At 42.2% G+C, this 19,002-nt stretch overlaps 2 protein-coding genes across 2 annotated transcripts; one reads left to right on the top strand and one right to left on the bottom strand.

Annotated features, from left to right (window-relative positions):
• Window positions 1-217: 217 nt before the first annotated feature.
• Window positions 218-2,514, bottom strand: LOC112239956 (serine/threonine-protein kinase 19). Its single transcript, XM_042317097.1, has 6 exons — window positions 2,418-2,514; window positions 2,190-2,335; window positions 1,616-1,851; window positions 1,159-1,256; window positions 928-1,075; window positions 218-487 (listed from the first exon to the last, which is right to left on the bottom strand). The coding sequence occupies exons 1-6, from the start codon at window positions 2,512-2,514 to the stop codon at window positions 442-444; spliced, it is 771 nt and encodes a 256-aa protein (XP_042173031.1). The 3' UTR covers window positions 218-441.
• Window positions 2,515-2,867: 353 nt separating this feature from the next.
• On the top strand, window positions 2,868-12,851 carry dxo (decapping exoribonuclease). Its single transcript, XM_024408331.2, has 7 exons — window positions 2,868-2,952; window positions 7,826-8,322; window positions 8,509-8,735; window positions 10,466-10,685; window positions 11,307-11,442; window positions 11,608-11,702; window positions 11,878-12,851. Exons 2-7 carry the CDS (start codon window positions 7,832-7,834, stop codon window positions 12,026-12,028), a joined length of 1,320 nt encoding a protein of 439 aa, XP_024264099.1. The 5' UTR covers window positions 2,868-2,952; window positions 7,826-7,831; the 3' UTR covers window positions 12,029-12,851.
• Window positions 12,852-19,002: the final 6,151 nt, after the last annotated feature.

The following is a 19,002-nucleotide window of genomic DNA, read 5'->3' as shown; positions in this document are numbered from 1 at the left end:
TACTTTGCCTTTACATTTGAGGTATTCATGTCACAGTACTTAGCTTCTCAATTGAGGAATTCATATTTACAGTAGTTACAGCACTTAGTTTAAGCTTTTTCTTAAGGACTGACGTGCTATTGTACTTCCTCCTTTGAGGACTCCGAGCATAAGTATAGCTGGTTGTAGGGTCCACACGTTGCAATTGTCTTAAAACAAGTGAACAAGGACAGTCAACAACGATTTACAAACCAGACAAGGCTTTATTTTACACCATTGGCATTTCAACCTACAAGGTTTCACTTTGGGTTTACCTATTTGGCAGAAAAAAAATCCAGAAAAACAAGGCAATAGCAAATGATTAACCAGATTCATTTGGTGTAACATGGCCTCTCGTCATGTTCAGTTGCTTTAGGGTTTCTTCCATGAAACAGGTTGTTGTATCCATTCAGTCAGTTGAGTTCAGTAGTCCACACACCGTAACAATGTTCCTGAAGTTGTGGGTATACTAAAAAAAGAAAAGAGCTGGTAAGGTGGGTACAACATGACCAATTGTATTAGATACACGTCAGTCGACAAGAATAGTTGATGGCTACGCCCAGGAGTCAAGTTCCAAGTTGTCACGTGCACAGGTACAGTAAAATGCTTAACTTGCAAGCCCTTCCCAGTATTCAGTCAATAACAAAAGAGTACAAGTTAAAAGCCAGGAGGAAAAAAAAGAACATGTAAGCTGTATACAGGGTCAGTCCCAGACTTACAATGTGCAGGGATACCTGATTAGTTGAGGTAGATATGTACATGTAGGCAGGGATTAGGAGAAAGTGACTGGTAGCAGGACAGATCATAATAGTAAACAATATGGCAGCAGCTTAAGTGGTGGGTGTGTGTAAGAGTGTCATGATGTTCAGGGAAAACGCTTGGTCCTACTGACATGAAACCCAGTCTCACCATTCTACTAGCTCTGCACCAATGATGTCATGGATGTGGTACTTGATCTGGAATTTAACCTGTGAGTTGGTCTGCCTCTCCTCCAGTTCTGCCTTTAAGACTTCATTATATTTGGACTTCTTAACCATGCCCAGCACAGCTTTACGACCTGGGTCAGGGGGAGGAAGATGGTAAACAGTCAACACTCCATTAGCAAAGTAGTGCTAATTACTTCTTTGTTTGGTAGCTGACCCTGTATTAGGTACTTGGTGAATCTGCCAGAGTTGGGGATGGAGAGCCACCAGCTGCCAGCATCCCTCACAGTCAGAACCCCCGACTTCACCAGTTGCCTGGGTGGGGGTGGGAAATAGCACAAGTTATTAGTGACTAATTTACAATGGAGCAAATGCATCCAAGCAGAGACTTTCAGATACATGAAAAGGATAAGATGCAGCATAGATGACCACCCTCTCAAACATTAAAAAAAAAATCTCACACACACAGTGCCGGTTTCTTGGACAGAGATCAAGCCTAGACCAGGACTAAAAATCATGTATAATAGAGAATCTCCATTGACATAGACTTTTAGTCCAGGACTAGGCTTAATCTGTGTCTGGCAAACAAGCTATAGTATAAATGCATTCAAACAAAGACTTTCAATACATGAAGAGACCAAGATTAATAAATAAAAAAGCAATTTCCCTCGTACGTTATCTCTGAGTCTGTGAAGAGAAACTCCTTCAGCATTTTGTCTTTGTTGAAGCTCAGGTCATTGCAGGAGGGCAGCACTTTCTCCAGGAATTTATCCACTGTGCCCCGTGTCCCTCTCCCCTCCTCCCCAGCCAGGACTTTAGCCTTGTAGTCTGCAGCGAACACCAACCCAAAGGCCTCGGCGTCAAAGCCCAGCTGGAACATCAACAGCTCCCCCTGTTCCCTCAAGTCACTCTAACAAAAAGATGATGAAAATGAAGATGTTGGACGTTAACAGATGGATCAACCAAGGCAATGGTCTAAATTGACAACACATTTGAATATTTCTCCAGGACTAGTAGTGTTCTTCAAACCCAGTCCTGGAGACCAACAAAGTGTGGAGGTTTTTGTTAGTGCCCAGTACAGTGTCATCCGGGTTTGGCCGGTGTAGGCCGTCATTGTAAATAAGAATTTGTTCTTAACTGACTTGCCTAGTTAAATAAAGGTAAAAAAAAAAAATTATAATAATAACACATTTGATTGAGACCACCAGGATTGAAGAACACTGCTCCAGCAATATTCATTGGGCTTACAAGCTGCCTGTCCACTTGGGTCCTATCATTGTGTATGCTGTAGAGTTGGTGTTTTAGGACAATTTGTGGAAGGGCGTCATTGAATAGTTTGCGTGGGAATAATGTCATAAGGTCCTGCAGGGTGGCTTTGACGTCCAGTGGTCCCGCTGGGGAAAGAAAGGAGACGGACAACAAGTCAAACACTGACACATGTAGCTAGATAGCTACATTTAAGTTTGAGAAAGGCACCTTCTCCATTGCTGACAGCTCCAAACTGCTTCTCATTGCCAACTCTTCGTTTGTTCACTTTAAACGTGTCTGATATAAGGGCCCGTTTTCGGTTCATAACTGAGAGGCATGAAAACATTAACAATTAACATTAACAATCGTTGTGGAGTGCTAACGTTAGTGGCTAGCTACAGTAGCTAGTTGTTATTATGAAGACAGACAGCAGCATGCTAACGTTAAAATAAACTAGCTTCTAGCCATTTGTCTACTACGGTAAACTTTATAATAACGGTACTATTACAAAAGATTGGTTTGTTTTCCATAAGTATATTCACTAGCAATAAAATGAATGTCCATACCTGACTTAAAGTAAGCATTTCTGTAGCAACTCTTGGTCAAACAAGATTTCCCAATCGTTTAAACACACCGGACAAAATGATTCTGTCAGAATGACTAGACCCGACTCCGAAACATACCGCCACCTATCCGTCAGGATCAACTGTTACACATCCTGCAAAACAGAAGTAACGTTAGCTAGCTAGCTAATAAGACGGTGGTGAGTAAATTCACATTTTGCTAAATGAGTTGCATCTGCTTTGCTTGATCAAAACATAGAAAGTAGCATGCATAACATAATGTATCATGCATGTAGTTTGTGTTGAAGGAAACTGCTACTAAGTTAATACCATTGTGCATTTACTGTTAGCTAGCTAACTAGCTCGCTAGACTGCTAGCCATGCATTTGCAATGCTGAAGTTACATTGACTGGAGGGTAGTGTATTTTTGTAATTTTTTTAATCTGTTATTACGTCTGATGTAACATATTACAGTATTTATGTAATAACCAATACAGTGATATTACCTATCTAGTCCACATAACTACCTAATTTAGTTACTCGTGCTTTCAGCCAGTCATACGAGACAGCGGTGGCAGAAGCCGAAGGTTTGGGTCCGGTGTCTATGTTATTGCTGCATACTGTATGTTAGTCGCTAGTTAGCTAGCCAGCCTACTTCTGTGGTTTGCATCCCAAAGGAGAGCGATATCTAAACATTTTCTAGAAAGACTGCAGTCTCCATTAATAAATAGGAAGAAGCAATGTGATTGACCCATTCTGTCTCTCCATCTATCCATCCTGTTCTTCCAGATCAGTTAAAGGTCCAATGCAGACATTATTTTTATTTTTTTAATTAAAAAAAGTCTCAATATCAAATCATTTCTGGGTAACAATCAAGTACATTACAGGGATTGTTTTGAATTCAAATAAAAAATAAACTAATATAGCTTATTACCAAAGAGCAATTTCTCAAACAAGAATTTTGCTAGGAGTGGGGAGGGGAAAACCAACCTCTTGGCAGAGAGGTTTGGAACTTCTTCTTCTTCTGTGGGTTTTATGGCAGACTAGAACACCGAAAGGTGTTTTGCCGCCACCAACTGGATGGGTTGAAAAACCAAGGAAAACACCAAAACCATACATGACATCGAAAACTAACTTCATCCACCCAAATAAAAATAGTACATTGACAAAAACAAAACTTGGCCAGGCCAGACACGACTCCAACACCATCATTAAGTTTGCCGATGACACAACGGTGGTAGGCCTGATCACCGACAACAACGAGACAGCCTATAGAGAGGAGGTCAGAGACCTGGCCGTGTGGTGCCAGGACAACAATCTCTACCTCAATGTGATCAAGACAAAGGAGATGATTGTGGACTACAGGAGCAAGCACGCCCTCATTCTCATTGACGGGGCTGTAGTGGAGCAGGTTGAGAGCTTCAAGTTCCTTGGTGTCCACATCACCAACAAACTAAGATGGTCCAAGCACACCAAGACAGTCGTGATGACTGAAAAGATTTGGCATGGGTCATCAGATCCTCAAAAGGTTCTACTGCTGCACCATCGAGAGCATCCTGACTGGTTGCATCACTGCCTGGTATGGCAACTGCTCGGCCTACGACCGCAAGGCACTACAGAGGGTAGTGCGAATGTCCCAGTACATCACTGGGGCCAAGATTCCTGCCATCCAGGACCTCTATACCAGGCGGTGTCAAAGTAAGGCCCAAAAAATTGTCAGACTCCAGCCACCCTAGTCATTGACTATTCTCTCTGCTACCGCACTGCAAGCGGTACCGGAGCGCCAAGTCTAGGTCCAAGAGGCTTCAAAACAGCTTTCACCCCCAAGCCATAAGACTCCTGAACAACTAATCAAATGGCTACCCAGACTATTTGCATCAGAGTCTCTGGTGGCACAGCTGGCGCTGCAGTACAGCGCCCTCAACCACTGCGCCACCCGGGAGGCCTTATTTCTAATTCTTATCCATATTTTTTAACTGCATTGTTGGTTAGGGGCTCGTAAGAAAGCATTTCACTGTAAGGTTGTATTCGGTGCTCGTGACTAATAAAATTTGATTTGACTTCCTTCCTTCAAATCTCAATATCTCCCTTCACAGGCTCTAGGGCCTGAGAGGGTGGTACGGCTTGTGACAATACTCCATCCTCCGCTGAGAAATGTTTCAATCCCAGGAACCGCTCCGCCGCATCCACAATGATATCTATTTTCCTGGACTTCCTCTCCACCTTGGCAGTACCATTAATCACCATAGCTATAAAGGCCACAAAGTCCACCTTCTTAACCTTCTAAATATTTGGGTCCTGCTGGTGAAAGTCAACCGCTGCAACCTGCAGTGAAGGCCTATCCAGCACCATGACGATGAGCACCATTCGAACACTCAACCCTTTTAACAGCTGCTGCATATGAAATGCTCTGGACAGCCCTGACTTTGGCCACCTCATTCTCTTTCTTCCTTGTCGGGCATTCCAAAGACCTGGCTTCGTGGTTTCTACCACAATTGCAACATTTTCATCACTTTTAAAACACATGACATGATTTTTTACACAACTTGGACATCTCGTCTTCTCCCTTCTGAAAACACTTGAAACATGTCCAAAAGCTTTACAGTGATCACACTGCATTGTTCTTGGGATAAATACTCTGACTCTGTAGTTTATATACCCCAACTGCACTTGAGTAGGGAGAGACTCCACAAAAGAACAGATAGACTCTTCACCTTTTCATCATTCACCACATGATTCATCCGACGTGCATCGACTTCCCACGAGACGCCAGATATTACCCCCTTGAGGGGTGCCCTGTTCTAAGACACACACAACATGTCAAACTTATCAACTTGGGTGAGACGCAACACACGTACCTTCTGATCAGCAGAAGTACAAAAAAATCCAAACAAGCCCGCCTCTCGTGATCATCACAGCCTTCACTTTACCCAGCACTCTCCACCAGTTCGGATATAGTCAGGTCCATAAATATTTGGGCATTGACCAAGTCATTTTCATTTTGGCTCTGTATGCCAACACAAAGGATTTGAAAGGAAACAATCAAGATGACCTGAAAGTGCAGACTCAGCTTTAATTTGAGGGTATTTACATCCAAATCGTGTGAACGGTGGAGGAATTACAGCACTTTTTATTTTAGGGGCTCAAAAGTAATTGGACAAACTAACAACAATAAATTAAATTGTGAGTTTTAATACTTGGTTGCAAATGACTGCTTGAAGTCTGGAACACATAGACATAACCAGATGCTGGGTTTCTTTCCTGGTGATGCTCTGCCAGGCCTTTACTGCAGCTATCTTCAGTTCCTGCTTGTTCTTTAGGTGTTTTGCCTTCAGCAAGTGAAATGCATGCTCAATTGGAATCCGGTCAGGTGATTGACTTGGCCATTGCAGAACATTCCACTTCTTTGCCTTAAAAAAGTATTTGGTTGCTTTTTCAGTATGCTTTGGGTCATTGTGCATCTGCACTGTGAAGCACCATCCAATGGTTTTGAAGCATTTGGCCAAATCTGAGCAGATAATATAGCCCTAAACACTTCAGAATTCATCCTGCTGCTTTTGTCAGCAGTCAGATTATCAATAAATACAGGGGAACCAGTTCCATTGGCAGCCATACATGCCCCCCCCCCCATAACACTGCCTTCTCCATGCTTCACAGATGAGGTGGTATGCTTCGAATCATGAGCAGTTCCTTCCCTTCTCCCTGCTCTTCTCTTGCCATCATTCTGGTGCAAGTTGATTTTTGTCTCATCTGTCCATAGGATGTTGTTCCAGAACTGTACAGGCTTTTTTAGATGTTGTTTGGCAAACTGTAATCTGGTCATCTTGTGGTAAACCGTCTGTATTTACTCTGGTGTTTTCTTGATTGTTGACTCTGACACAGATATGCCTACCTCCTGGAGTGTGTTCTTGATCTGGCCAACTGTTGTGAAGGGTTTTTTCTTCACCAGGGAAATAATTCTTCTGTCATCCACCACAGTTGTTTTCCGTAATTTTTCTGGCCTTTTGGTGTTCCTGAGCTCACCAGTGCGTTCTTTCTTTTAAAGAATGTACCAAATAGTTGATTCGGCCACACCTAACGTTTTCGCTATCTCTCCGATGGGTTTGTTTTGATTTTTCACCCTAAGGATGGCTTGCTTCACTGGCAGTGACAGCTCTTTGGACTTCATATTGAGGGTTAACAGCAATAGATTCCAAATGCAAATGACACACTTGAAATAAACTCTAAACCTTTTATCTGCTTACTTGTAAATTAACTAATGAGGAAAAGCACACACCTTGCCATGGAACAACTGAGCAGCCAATTGTCCAATTACTTTTGGTCCCTTAAAAAGGGGGGACCACATATAAAAAGTGCTGTAATTCCTACACCGTTCACCCGCTTTGGATGTAAATACCCTCAAATGAAAGCTCATATTCATTATTCAATTTCAACTCCAATATGCTGTGGTAGACAGCTAAAATAACAATAATACCTTGGTCAATGTCCAAATATTTATGGACCTGACTGTATCAAATGGATTCTTCAAGATTAGTAATCCGATCAGCTGCTCGTCATTAACAAATCGTACTCGTACAAGATACGAAGGGTCATTCTCAGCCCTATCTTGCTCCATTTTCCATTATTTTGGACAATATTCAAATTTTCCTTAATTCTACCGCCATTAGATTCCCAATCCACATCAGTGTGTCCGCTTCCGCCATCCTTCCTCCTGTCAGCAATCTAAGCCAACCTCGTCTGTTTTGCCCCAGGTTTGGAACTCCCTTTTTTATTGGTCTATTAATTCATCTACACCAGGCAGGCTAAAACTCCATCCCACCTAAATAGACTGACATTTCAGGCAGTCTTTTCAAACAGCTAAAAGGGCATTATCATTGTTTAATTTCACACACTTCAAAGTGTGGCAATATGTAAAAATAAAAATTAAACACAGGAAAGTCACATTTGGACTGCTTTGGGCTTTTAATTTGGAGTAGTATACAAAAAGGAAAGATTGGAAGAGATTGAGTCAGACACTGACTATTCGATTGTAATTTGAATGATTATTGACTAGATATATTTGTCTCTTCCTAGATCACCATGGACCAACGCCACCAGTCCCACCACAGACCCCAACATCCAAACTCCAATCACCACGACAACCACCAGTCAACGTTCAAGAGAGACATGGATGACAGTGGGAGAGGCCATTTCCAACACAAGCGCTTCAGACCCGGTCAGAACCATCATCCGGCTGGCCCTTCAACACCCCCATCTAGCCCCCCAACCCAGAGCCTGAGCATACAACGACAGCTGTACGAGAGAGACTTCCCCTTATACAAACAGCCTGTGGAGGTGGGACATTTCTCCCTGGACTCTGAGCGCAGGTTTTTCAATGATGCCCGGCAGCTGCGTTACTACGTGGAGCCGGAGAAGAGTTGTCCTAACTTCGACTTGAGGGACGGGTACAGGGGCCGCTTCGTCAAGAGGGACGACAGGGTGAAGGAGAAACTGGACCACATCCTCAGATGGATCCTGGCAAACAGGTCCAAGCTGCAGTCGAAGGACACAGCTGCTTCTTCTTCCCCATGGTAAGCACCACTAGTGTCAGTTTAAGAGATGTTATTTTGATTGATACATTATTCATCAGTAGCAACACCTTTCTGTCTAGTTATACAGATATAGGCCCACTAATTGTCAGTCATCAAGGCCATAAACATTTCAGAATGGGATCATACATGACAGACATGTATTCTTTGATCAACCTCTCCTACCAGTGCATTAGGTGTAGACATTGTGACATGGCGCGGCCACCTAACCAAGCTGTTGACCACGCCTTATGAGACCCGGGAGGGTTGGCTGCTGGCTGTGACCAGGATGGGGGGGACACTGTACATCAGTGAGGTGGAGACGGAGGCTGCACGCCGGGACCGGGAGAACCGCACCGAGAGGCACGAGGAGATGATGTACTGGGGGTACAAATTTGAACAGTACACCTGTGCAGGTAGAGGATGGCTTCTTGTATTCCTCTTTTGCTGTACGCACTGAGTTGTTACAGTACCTTGCAAAAGTATTTATCCCCCTTGGCATTATTTTGTTGCATTACAACCTGTAATTTAAATGGATTTTTATTTGGATTTCATGTAATGGACATGCACAAAATAGTCAAAATTGGTGAATTGTAATGAAAAAAAGTGGTGCGTGCATATGTATTCACCTCCTTTGCTATGAAGCCCCTAAATAAGATCTGGTGCAACCAATTACCTTCAGAAGTCACATAATTAGTTAAATAAAGTCCACCTGTGTACAATCTAAGTGTCACATCATCTGTTGCATGATCTCAGTATATATACACCTGTTCTGAAAGGCCCCAGAGTCTACAACACCACTAAGCAAGGGGCACCATAAAGACCAAGGAGCATGCCAAACAGGTCAGGGACAAAGTTGTGGAGAAGTACAGATCAGGGTTGGGTTATAAAAAAGTTCAGAAACTTTGAACATCGCATGGAGCACCATTTAAATCCATTATTAAAAAATGGAAAGAATATGGCACCACAACAAACCTGCCAAGAGAGGGCCGCTCACCCAAACACACGGACCAGGCAAGGAGGGCATTAATCTGAGAGGCAACAAAGAGACCAAAGATGAACCCTGAAGGAGCTGCAAAGCTCCACAGCAGAGATTGGAGTATCTGGCCATAGGACCACTTTAAGCCGTACACTCCACAGAGCTGGACTTTATGGAAGAGTGGCCAGAAAAAAAACATTGCTTAAGAAAAATATAAGCCAACACGTTTGGTGTTCGCCAAAAGGCATGTGGGAGACTCCCCAGACATATGGAAGAGGGTACTCTGGTCAGATGAGACTAAAATGTAGCTTTTTGGCCATCAAGGAAAACACTGTCTGGTGCAAACCCAACGTCTCTCATCACCCAGAGAACATCATCCCCACAGTGAAGCGTGGTGGCAGCATCATGCTGTGGGGTCTGGGAAACTGGTCAGAATTGAAGGAATGAATAAATACAGGGAAATTCTTGAGGGAAACCTGTTTCAGTCTTCAAGAGATTTCAGACTGGGACGGAGGTTCACCTTCCAGCAGGACAATGACCCTAAGCATACTGCTGAAGCAACACTCGAGTGGTTTAAGGGGAAACATTCAAATGTATTGGAATGGCCTATTGAAAGCCCAGACCTCAATCCAATTGAGATTTTGTGGTATGACTTAAAGATTGCTGTACACCAGCGGAACCCATCCATGAAGGAGCTGGAGCAGTTTTGCCTTGAAGAATGGGAAAAAATCCCAGTGGCTAGATGTGCCAAGCTTATAGAGACGTACCCCAAGAGACTTGCAGCTGTAATTGCAGCAAAAGGTGGCTCTACAAAGTATTGACTTTGGGGGGGCGCTGAAATGTGAATATTCATGCATGCTCAAGTGGTAGGCATGTTGTGTAAATCAAATGATACAGACCCTCAAAAAAGTAATTTTAATTCCATGTTGTAAGGCAACAAAATAGGAAAAATAGGGGGTGAATACTTTCGCAAGCCACTCTATGTTGTGGTGGACTTTCAGATGGTTGATTGCTGATGGTTTTTATTGATGGTTTAATATCAATATGACTTGAGATTGGTGTACAGTTCCTGAAAAGCCTACACCCAGAAATGCATAATATTTCTCCTACTTGGGATGGTAGTTGGAGGCCTTGGATTGTTTTGAAATGTCTGTAACCTTCTTTCAGATGACGCCCAGAGTCTTCCAGATCCAGGTGGGGTTGTAAACACCAACGAGGCCTTCTGCACTGTAGTCCAGACCCGGCTAGCCGAGCACAGACTGCTGTTCTCTGGCGAGGTGGACTGTAGGGACAAAGACCCCAAGGCCCCGTCTCCTCCAGCCAACTACATCGAGATGAAGACCTCACTGGAAATCTCCACCCCCAAACAACGCAGCAACTTCCACAGGTAAACTATCCACAGATACGCTCTGCACTAGCCCCCTATTATGGAGACGGATTGCACATCTGCATATCTTATATCTCTGGATATCTGCAGTTGGGCAATTCCATGTTAACGGAATTTCGCTGAGACTCATATTTTTCTTTAAACTGTATGCCAAAAAAAGCCATTGATTTCAAAGTTTAACAATCCATAAAACTCTATGCACACTGATTATGTTGAACAATTTACACAATAAAAAAAAAAAATTGCTTGAAAAATTGTGCAGGTGCAAAGTTTGGTTTGTGCAGGTCCAAACTTTATATCTGCACAGTTCTTCCTGTATTTGTAAAATTCTCAGTGTAAATTGTTAAAATTAATCTCTGTGCATAGAGTTGTATGGTTTGTTAAACTTTTAAATGTTTTTTGTTAACCATAAATTTTAAAGTGAAAAATTTGAGTCTCAGCGTAATTCCATTACCATGGAATAGCCCAGTAACCAGCTCTGTTGTCACTGTCTGGTAAAGACACATTTTGCTGATGAATATACACAGAATGAAACTGGAACCAAGGCTAGCTCCTCACATCTTCAGTTGGAACATTTTCCCAAGAGTTCAAATGTTTCTCTTGTGTATGTTCTCCTTCCAGGTTTAAACTACTAAAGTGGTGGGCCCAGTCCTTTCTTCCTGGGGTACCGCGAATCGTAGCTGGTTTCCGTGATCATGATGGAGTGGTTGTGTCTGTGGAGACTTACCACATCTCCAAGATATCTCAGCTTATCAAGGTACGGTTCCAGTTTTATTTTCTTCTGAAAAAGAACATCCACATTTTTAACAGGTCTTCTACCAGAAACCCCGTAGGTCTGTGTAATATAGGATGCCTATTTTGTGAGTTTAAAAACAATGTGCATGCTTGTTTGTCCTAAGTGGTTGTCTCTTCTCTCATACAGAATGAAACCAACTGCTGGAAGCCAACTGTCTGCATGAACTTCTGCTGTGAATTCCTGTCCTTCGTGAAGAGTGTGGTCACAGAAGACGATCCAAGGTGATGCTTGATATGGTTAAGATTCTTTTTAAAGTACTTATTTTATTACCGTGCTCATAACCTTTACTTTCTGCTACCATTAAAAAAAGCTTAAGAGAACTTGCTATTGCAGACAGTCAAGAGTTTCCCTAGAAACATTCTGACTCTAGTTAACTATGTTATTTATTTCTGTCAGGGTGGTGCACCTGTTCTCATGGGATCCACACCGAGATGTCACCTACTCCATCCACAGAGACTCTCAGTACTCCTTCCTACCAGACTGGTATGTCAGGGAGATGACCAGTTCAACCAGTCGTGAGACACACCACCACCCACCTCAGACCTGATTCAAAACAAACCTGACAAAGGCCCGTATTGACAAAGCAGCTCAGAGTAAGACTGCTGATCTAGAATCCGGTCCCTCATCCTATTCATTCTGATTTAGTAGGCAAAACGGAGCCTAGATCAGCACTCCTACTCTGATATGCTTTATGCGTACAGGCCAAGGTTTTCACCTTACACCAGTATGGACTTGAAGCAATACTTTAACGCTGAAACCTGTTATTTGATAATGAAGTAGAAACACACCAAGCGCCCTGAAGGAGTAGGCGGGTTCTGACGGGTCGATTTTTGACGATAAAGAAAGTCATTTTATTCAACTTCCATTTTCCTCCCAGAGTGGCTGAGTTATATAGTGTGGATCAGCATGGACTTTAGCATTCACAAACCAGCTTTTGGGACTTTCTCACAAATGGTGTCCAGGTTTACAGAAGACATATCTTTCCGAATGGTTTGTGGTGTCTTTTTTTATGTGAAGTATTTACATTTTTCAGCTCATCTCTGATGTATTTTTTATTTTTATTTTTATTACAAAATTCTGTGATTTGAATGTAACAGTTGCGGTTTGAAGTGTCTGCTCTGAAACTGTCGAACAATAGTACCATAACAAGATTTAATTTCCCAATCAAACCTTTTTATTATTAACCCCATGGGCATATCGATCACTTATCATGTTCTTTTCTGAAGTACATTAATTAAATTATGCCACAAAAAAACTAAACTTAAGAACATCAATATTGCATAAGCAGTTTGAACCAAAGTGTTCATGGAAACTGTCCAGTGTCAGAATGCATTGTCCTTTGTCCTATAATAAATCATACCTTCATTGAATGACGCATTGACAATGTCGCAGATGGTAGAAAACATCCCAGATAAAAGTCTGATTCTACAATGCAGTTGTGCTGAATGGAATTAACTAAAAAAAACACTATTTGCTCTGTAAAGATGTTAATCTGTCATAGCCTTCATTTATTTCAATGCAATTTACAGAATTATTATTCATTTAAAATCTGCAGGATGCATACTAGTCCCAGAGTTCTCTATGAATTCCAAGGCACATCTTGTCATGTCCTACTGTACGTCCTTAATCATTCCTCAAGTCAGAAGTGGAAATAGACTGTTATAACCACATACAGTGCATTCTGAAATGACTCAGACCCCTTGAATTTTTCCACAGTTTGTTACGTTACAGCCTTATTCTAAAATTGATTCAATCCCCCCCCCCCCTCAAGCTACACACAAAACCCCACAATGACAAAGCAAAAACAGGTTTAGAAATGTTTGCAAATGTATAACTAATAAAAATAAAAAAACATTTACATAAGTATTCAGACCCTTTACTTTACTCAGTACATTGTTGAAGTGCCTTTGGCAGCGATTACAGCCTCAAGTCTTCTTGGGTATGATGCTACAAGCTTTGGAACACCTGTATTTGGGGAGTTTCTCCCATTCTTCTCTGCAGATCCTCTCAAGCTCGGTCAGGTTGGATGGGGAGGGTTGCTGCACAGCTATTTTCAGGTCTCTCCAGAGATGTTCGTCCGGGCTCTGGCTGGGCCACTCGAGGACATTCAGAGACTTGTCTCAAAGCCACTCCTGCATTGTCTTGGCTGTGTGCTTATGGTCATTGTCCTGTTGGAATGTACACCTTCTCTCCAGTCTGAGGTCCTGAGCAGGTTTTCATAAAATATCTCTCTGTACTTTGCTCCGTTCATCTTTCCTTTGATCCTGACTAGTCTCCCAGTCCCTGCCACTGAAAAACATCCCCACAGCGTGATGCTGCCACCACCATGCTTCACCGTAGGGATGCCAGGTTTCCTCCAGACTGAACTCTTTGGCCTGAATGCCAAGTGTCACATCTTGGTTTCATCAGACCAGATAATCTTGTTTCTCGTGGTCTGAGTCCTTTAGGTGCCTTTTGGCAAACTCCAAGCAGGCTGTGCCTTTTACTGAGGAGTGGCTACCATCTGGCCACTCTACCATAAAGGCCTGACTGGTGGAGTGCTGCAGAGATGGTTGTCCTTCTCGAAGGTTCTCCCATCTCCACAGAGGAAGTCTGGAGATCTGTCAGAGTGAACATCGGATTCTTGGTCACCTCCCTGACCAAGGCCCTTCTCCCCCGATTGCTCAGTTTGGCCGGAAAGCCAGCTCTAGGAAGAGTCTTGGTGGTTCCAAACTTTTTCCATTTAATAATGATGGAGGCCACTGTGTTTTTGGGGACCTTCAATGCTGCAGACATTTTTTTAGTACCCTTCACCAGATCTGTGCCTCGACACAATCCTGTCTCGATGCTCTACGGACAATTCTTTCGACCTGATGGCTTGGTTTTTGCTGACATGCAATGTCAACTGTGGGACCTTAAACAGGTGTGTGCCTTTCCAAATCATGTCCAATCAATTGAATTTACCACAGGTGGACTCCAATCAAGTTCTAGAAACATCTCAAGGATGATCAATTGAAACAGGATGCACCTGAGCTCAATTCCGAGTCTCATAGCAAAGGGTCTGAATACTTATGTAAATAAGGTATGTTTTAATTTAATACATTTGCAGAAACTTTTAAAAACCTGTTTTCGCTTTGTCATTATGGGGTATTGTGTGTAGGTTGAGTGGGAAAAAATGTATACATTTTAGAATAAGGCTCCTGATTGGCGCAGCGGTCTGAGGCACTGCAGTCCCTGGTTCGTATCCAGGCTGCATCACATTCGGCCATGATTGTGAGTCCCATAGGGTGGCGCACAATTGGCCCAGCGTCTTCCGGTTTTGGCTGAGGTAGGCCGTCACGGTAAATAAGAATTTGTTCTTAACTGACTTGCCAAGTTAAATAGAGTTTTGAAAATAAGGTAACAAAATGTATAAAGTGTCAGGGGTCTGAATTCTTTCCGAATGCACTGGAAGTCAGAATTTCAGTGCAATAAAGATGTAGTAAAATGTAGACAGTTATTAGAACTTGTATAATTTATTGCTGTGGAAGACAGTCCGCTTTCTTAGTGCAGGTCACATACTGTTCATATTATTCTGAACATCCAATCTACATCCATCGCCTACTGTCTAGGCTAAGCAGGTCAGATACTGGTCATATCATTCTGAACATCCAATCTACATACAGTGCCTTGCGAAAGTATTCGGCCCCCTTGAACTTTGCGACCTTTTGCCACATTTCAGGCTTCAAACATAAAGATATAAAACTATTTTTTTGTGAAGAATCAACAACAAGTGGGACACAATCATGAAGTGGAACGACATTTATTGGATATTTCAAACTTTAACAAATCAAAAACTGAAAAATTGGGCGTGCAAAATTATTCAGCCCCTTTACTCTCAGTGCAGCAAACTCTCTCCAGAGGTTCAGTGAGGATCTCTGAATGATCCAATGTTGACCTAAATGACTAATGATGATAAATACAATCCACCTGTGTGTAATCAAGTCTCCGTATAAATGCACCTGCACTGTGATAGTCTCAGAGGTCCGTTAAAAGCGCAGAGAGCATCATGAAGAACAATGAACACACCAGGCAGGTCCGAGATACTGTTGTGAAGAAGTTTAAAGCTGGATTTGGATACAAAAAGATTTCCCAAGCTTTAAACATCCCAAGGAGCACTGTGCGAGCAATAATATTGAAATGGAAGGAGTATCAGACCACTGCAAATCTACCAAGACCTGGCCGTCCCTCTAAACTTTCAGCTCATACAAGGAGAAGACTGATCAGAGATGCAGCCAAGAGGCCCATGATCACTCTGGATGAACTGCAGAGATCTACAGCTGAGGTGGGAGACTCTGTCCATAGGACAACAATCAGTCGTATATTGCACAAATCTGGCCTTTATGGAAGAGTGGCAAGAAGAAAGCCATTTCTTAAAGATATCCATAATGTGTCGTTTAAAGTTTGCCACAAGCCACCTGGGAGACACACCAAACATGTGGAAGAAGGTGCTCTGGTCAGATGAAACCAAAATTGAACTTTTTGGCAACAATGCAAAACGTTATGTTTGGCGTAAAAGCAACACAGCTCATCACCCTGAACACACCATCCCCACTGTCAAACATGGTGGTGGCAGCATCATGGTTTGGGCCTGCTTTTCTTCAGCAGGGACAGGGAAGATGGTTAAAATTGATGGGAAGATGGATGGAGCCAAATACAGGACCATTCTGGAAGAAAACCTGATGGAGTCTGCAAAAGACCTGAGACTGGGATGGAGATTTGTCTTCCAACAAGACAATGATTCAAAACATAAAGCAAAATATACAATTGAATGGTTCAAAAATAAACATATCCAGGTGTTAGAATGGCCAAGTCAAAGTCCAGACCTGAATCCAATCGAGAATCTGTGGAAAGAACTGAAAACTGCTGTGCACAAATGCTCTCCATCCAACCTCACTGAGCTCGAGCTGTTTTGCAAGGAGGAATGGGAAAACATTTCAGTCTCTCGATGTGCAAAACTGATAGAGACATACCCCAAGCGACTTACAGCTGTAATCGCAGCAAAAGGTGGCGCTACAAAGTATTAACTTAAGTGGGCTGAATAATTTTGCACACCCAATTTTTCAGTTTTTGATTTGTTAAAAAAGTTTGAAATATCCACTAAATGTCGTTCCACTTCATGATTGTGTCCCACTTGTTGTTGATTCTTCACAAAAAAATACAGTTTTATATCTTTATGTTTGAAGCCTGAAATGTGTCAAAAGGTCGCAAAGTTCAAGGGGGCCGAATACTTTCGCAAGGCACTGTACATAGCCTACTGTCTAGGCTAAGCAGGTCACATACTGTTCATATCATTCTGAACATCCAAATCTACATACATAGCCTACTGTCTAGGCTAAGCAGGTCACATACTGTCCATATCATTCTGAACATCCAATCTACATACATAGCCTACTGTCTAGGCTAAGCAAGGCAGCAGATTATGGGTTGTATGAACTACTGATTTTAAGACATAACAGATTTGACTACTGATCAGCACGGTCAGTATGTGATGTGTCATCCGTCTTTACAGTGCTATCAACAGATCGGGTCCACCACCATCGCTAGTTCCTAGGTGTGGAGGCACTTAGCATTAAAAAAAGTACAGGCTCAAGAATTCCAGTGAACAATGACAACAATGAATGACAACATTACATAGATTTCAAAATGCTGCAGTGAAATTATAATTATCACTGCCAAATGTACATGTATTGATTCTTCTAGTTGGCCCATTTTCATTTAATTAGTTCAGATTTGAATATAATAATTCATGTTCTGTGCAAGTTAAGTAGACAAAGATATATTCCAAGATAGCATAGAAAATGTATACTATGCATTTCAACTTGGAAAAATGTTGATCCAATCTAGAGATTAAGATTATTTATCTAAATGTAAAACATATTTTAAAAGTATTTATCCAATTTCTCTATAGACAGACATTCCTGGCTACAGTTGTGTGAAAGATGACACAACACTCATCTTATAATGACACCCTAAATAAATAAAAGTAGCCTTTTGTCTTGCAGACATTCTTCTAGGTTAAACTCTTATGGTAAACCAGTATTTTAATAATAACTAGGGCCCAGAGTTGTTCCTTGTTAGGTGGTTGGGGGAAACTTGTTTTAAATAAGAGAAGCATTTAGAAGAATCATTATTGTATTCTGAATTAAATCATAAGACTGAGAAATGGTTGACTGGCTTCATTAAAAGGCAATACAAGGTAAATATTTCAGGAGTAAAAAATGGGATCCCCTTCTAGTATGTAATTGAAGCAAAGTTTTTTTCTGTCCTGTGCCAATAGTGCGTACCGCAGATGGCGAAGCAGATCAAACATAGGCTATTCAGCACATACAGTTGAAGTCGGAAGTTTACATACACTTAGGTTGGAGTCATTAAAACTCGTTTCACGCACTCCACAAATTTCTGGCAAGTCGGTTAGGACATCTACTTTGCGCATGACACAAGTCATTTTTCCAACAATTGTTTGCTGACAGATTGTATCACAATTCCAGTGGGTCAGAAGTTTACATACACGAAGTTGACTGTGCATTTAAACAGCTTGGAAAATACCAGAAAATGTCATGGCTTTAGAAGCTTCTCATAGGCTAATTGACATAATTTGAGTCAATTGGAGGTGTACCTGTGGATGTATTTCAAGGCCTACCTTCAAACTCAGTGCCTCTTTGCTTGACATCATGGGAAAACCAAAAGAAATCAGCCAAGACCTCAGAAAGAAATTGTAGACCTCCACAAGTCTGGTTCATCCTTGGGAGCAATTTCCAAACGCCTGAAGGTACCAGATTCATCTATACAAACAATAGTACACAATTATAAACACCATGGGACCACGCAACCGTCATACCGCTCAGGAAGGGGACACGTTCTGTCTCCTAGAGATGAACGTATTTTGGTGCAAATCGAAAAGTGAAAATCAATCCCAGAACAGCAGCAAAGGACCTTGTGAAGATGCTGGAGGAAACCGGTACAAAAGTATTCATATCCATAGTAAAACTAGTCCCATTTCGACATAACCTGAAAGTCCGCTCCGCAAGGCAGAAGCCACTGCCCCAAAACCAACATAAAAAAGCCAGACTACCGTTTGCAACTGCACATAGGGACAAAGATCGTACTTTGTGGAGAATTGTTCTCTGGTCTGATGAAACGAAAATAGAACTGTTTGGCCATAATGACCATTGTTATGTTTGGAGGAGAAAGGGGATGCTTGCAAGCCAAAGAACACCATCCCAACCATGAAGCACGGGGGTGGCAGCATCATGTTGTGGGGGTGCTTTGTGGCAGGAGGGACTGGTGCACTTCACAAAATAGATGGCATCATGAGGATGGATAATTATGTGGATATATTGAAGCAACAGCTCAAGACATCAGTCAGGAAGTTAAAGCTTGGTCGCAAATGGGTTTTCCAAATGGACAATGACCCCAGGCATACTTCCAAAGTTGTGGTAAAATGGCTTAAGGACAACAAAGTCAAGGTATTGGAGTGGCCATCAAAGCCCTGACCTCAAT

This window comes from Oncorhynchus tshawytscha, unplaced genomic scaffold, assembly GCF_018296145.1.
Source record: "Oncorhynchus tshawytscha isolate Ot180627B unplaced genomic scaffold, Otsh_v2.0 Un_contig_11560_pilon_pilon, whole genome shotgun sequence".
Classification (NCBI taxonomy): domain Eukaryota; kingdom Metazoa; phylum Chordata; class Actinopteri; order Salmoniformes; family Salmonidae; genus Oncorhynchus; species Oncorhynchus tshawytscha.
This window is presented reverse-complemented; position numbering and strand designations above follow the sequence as displayed.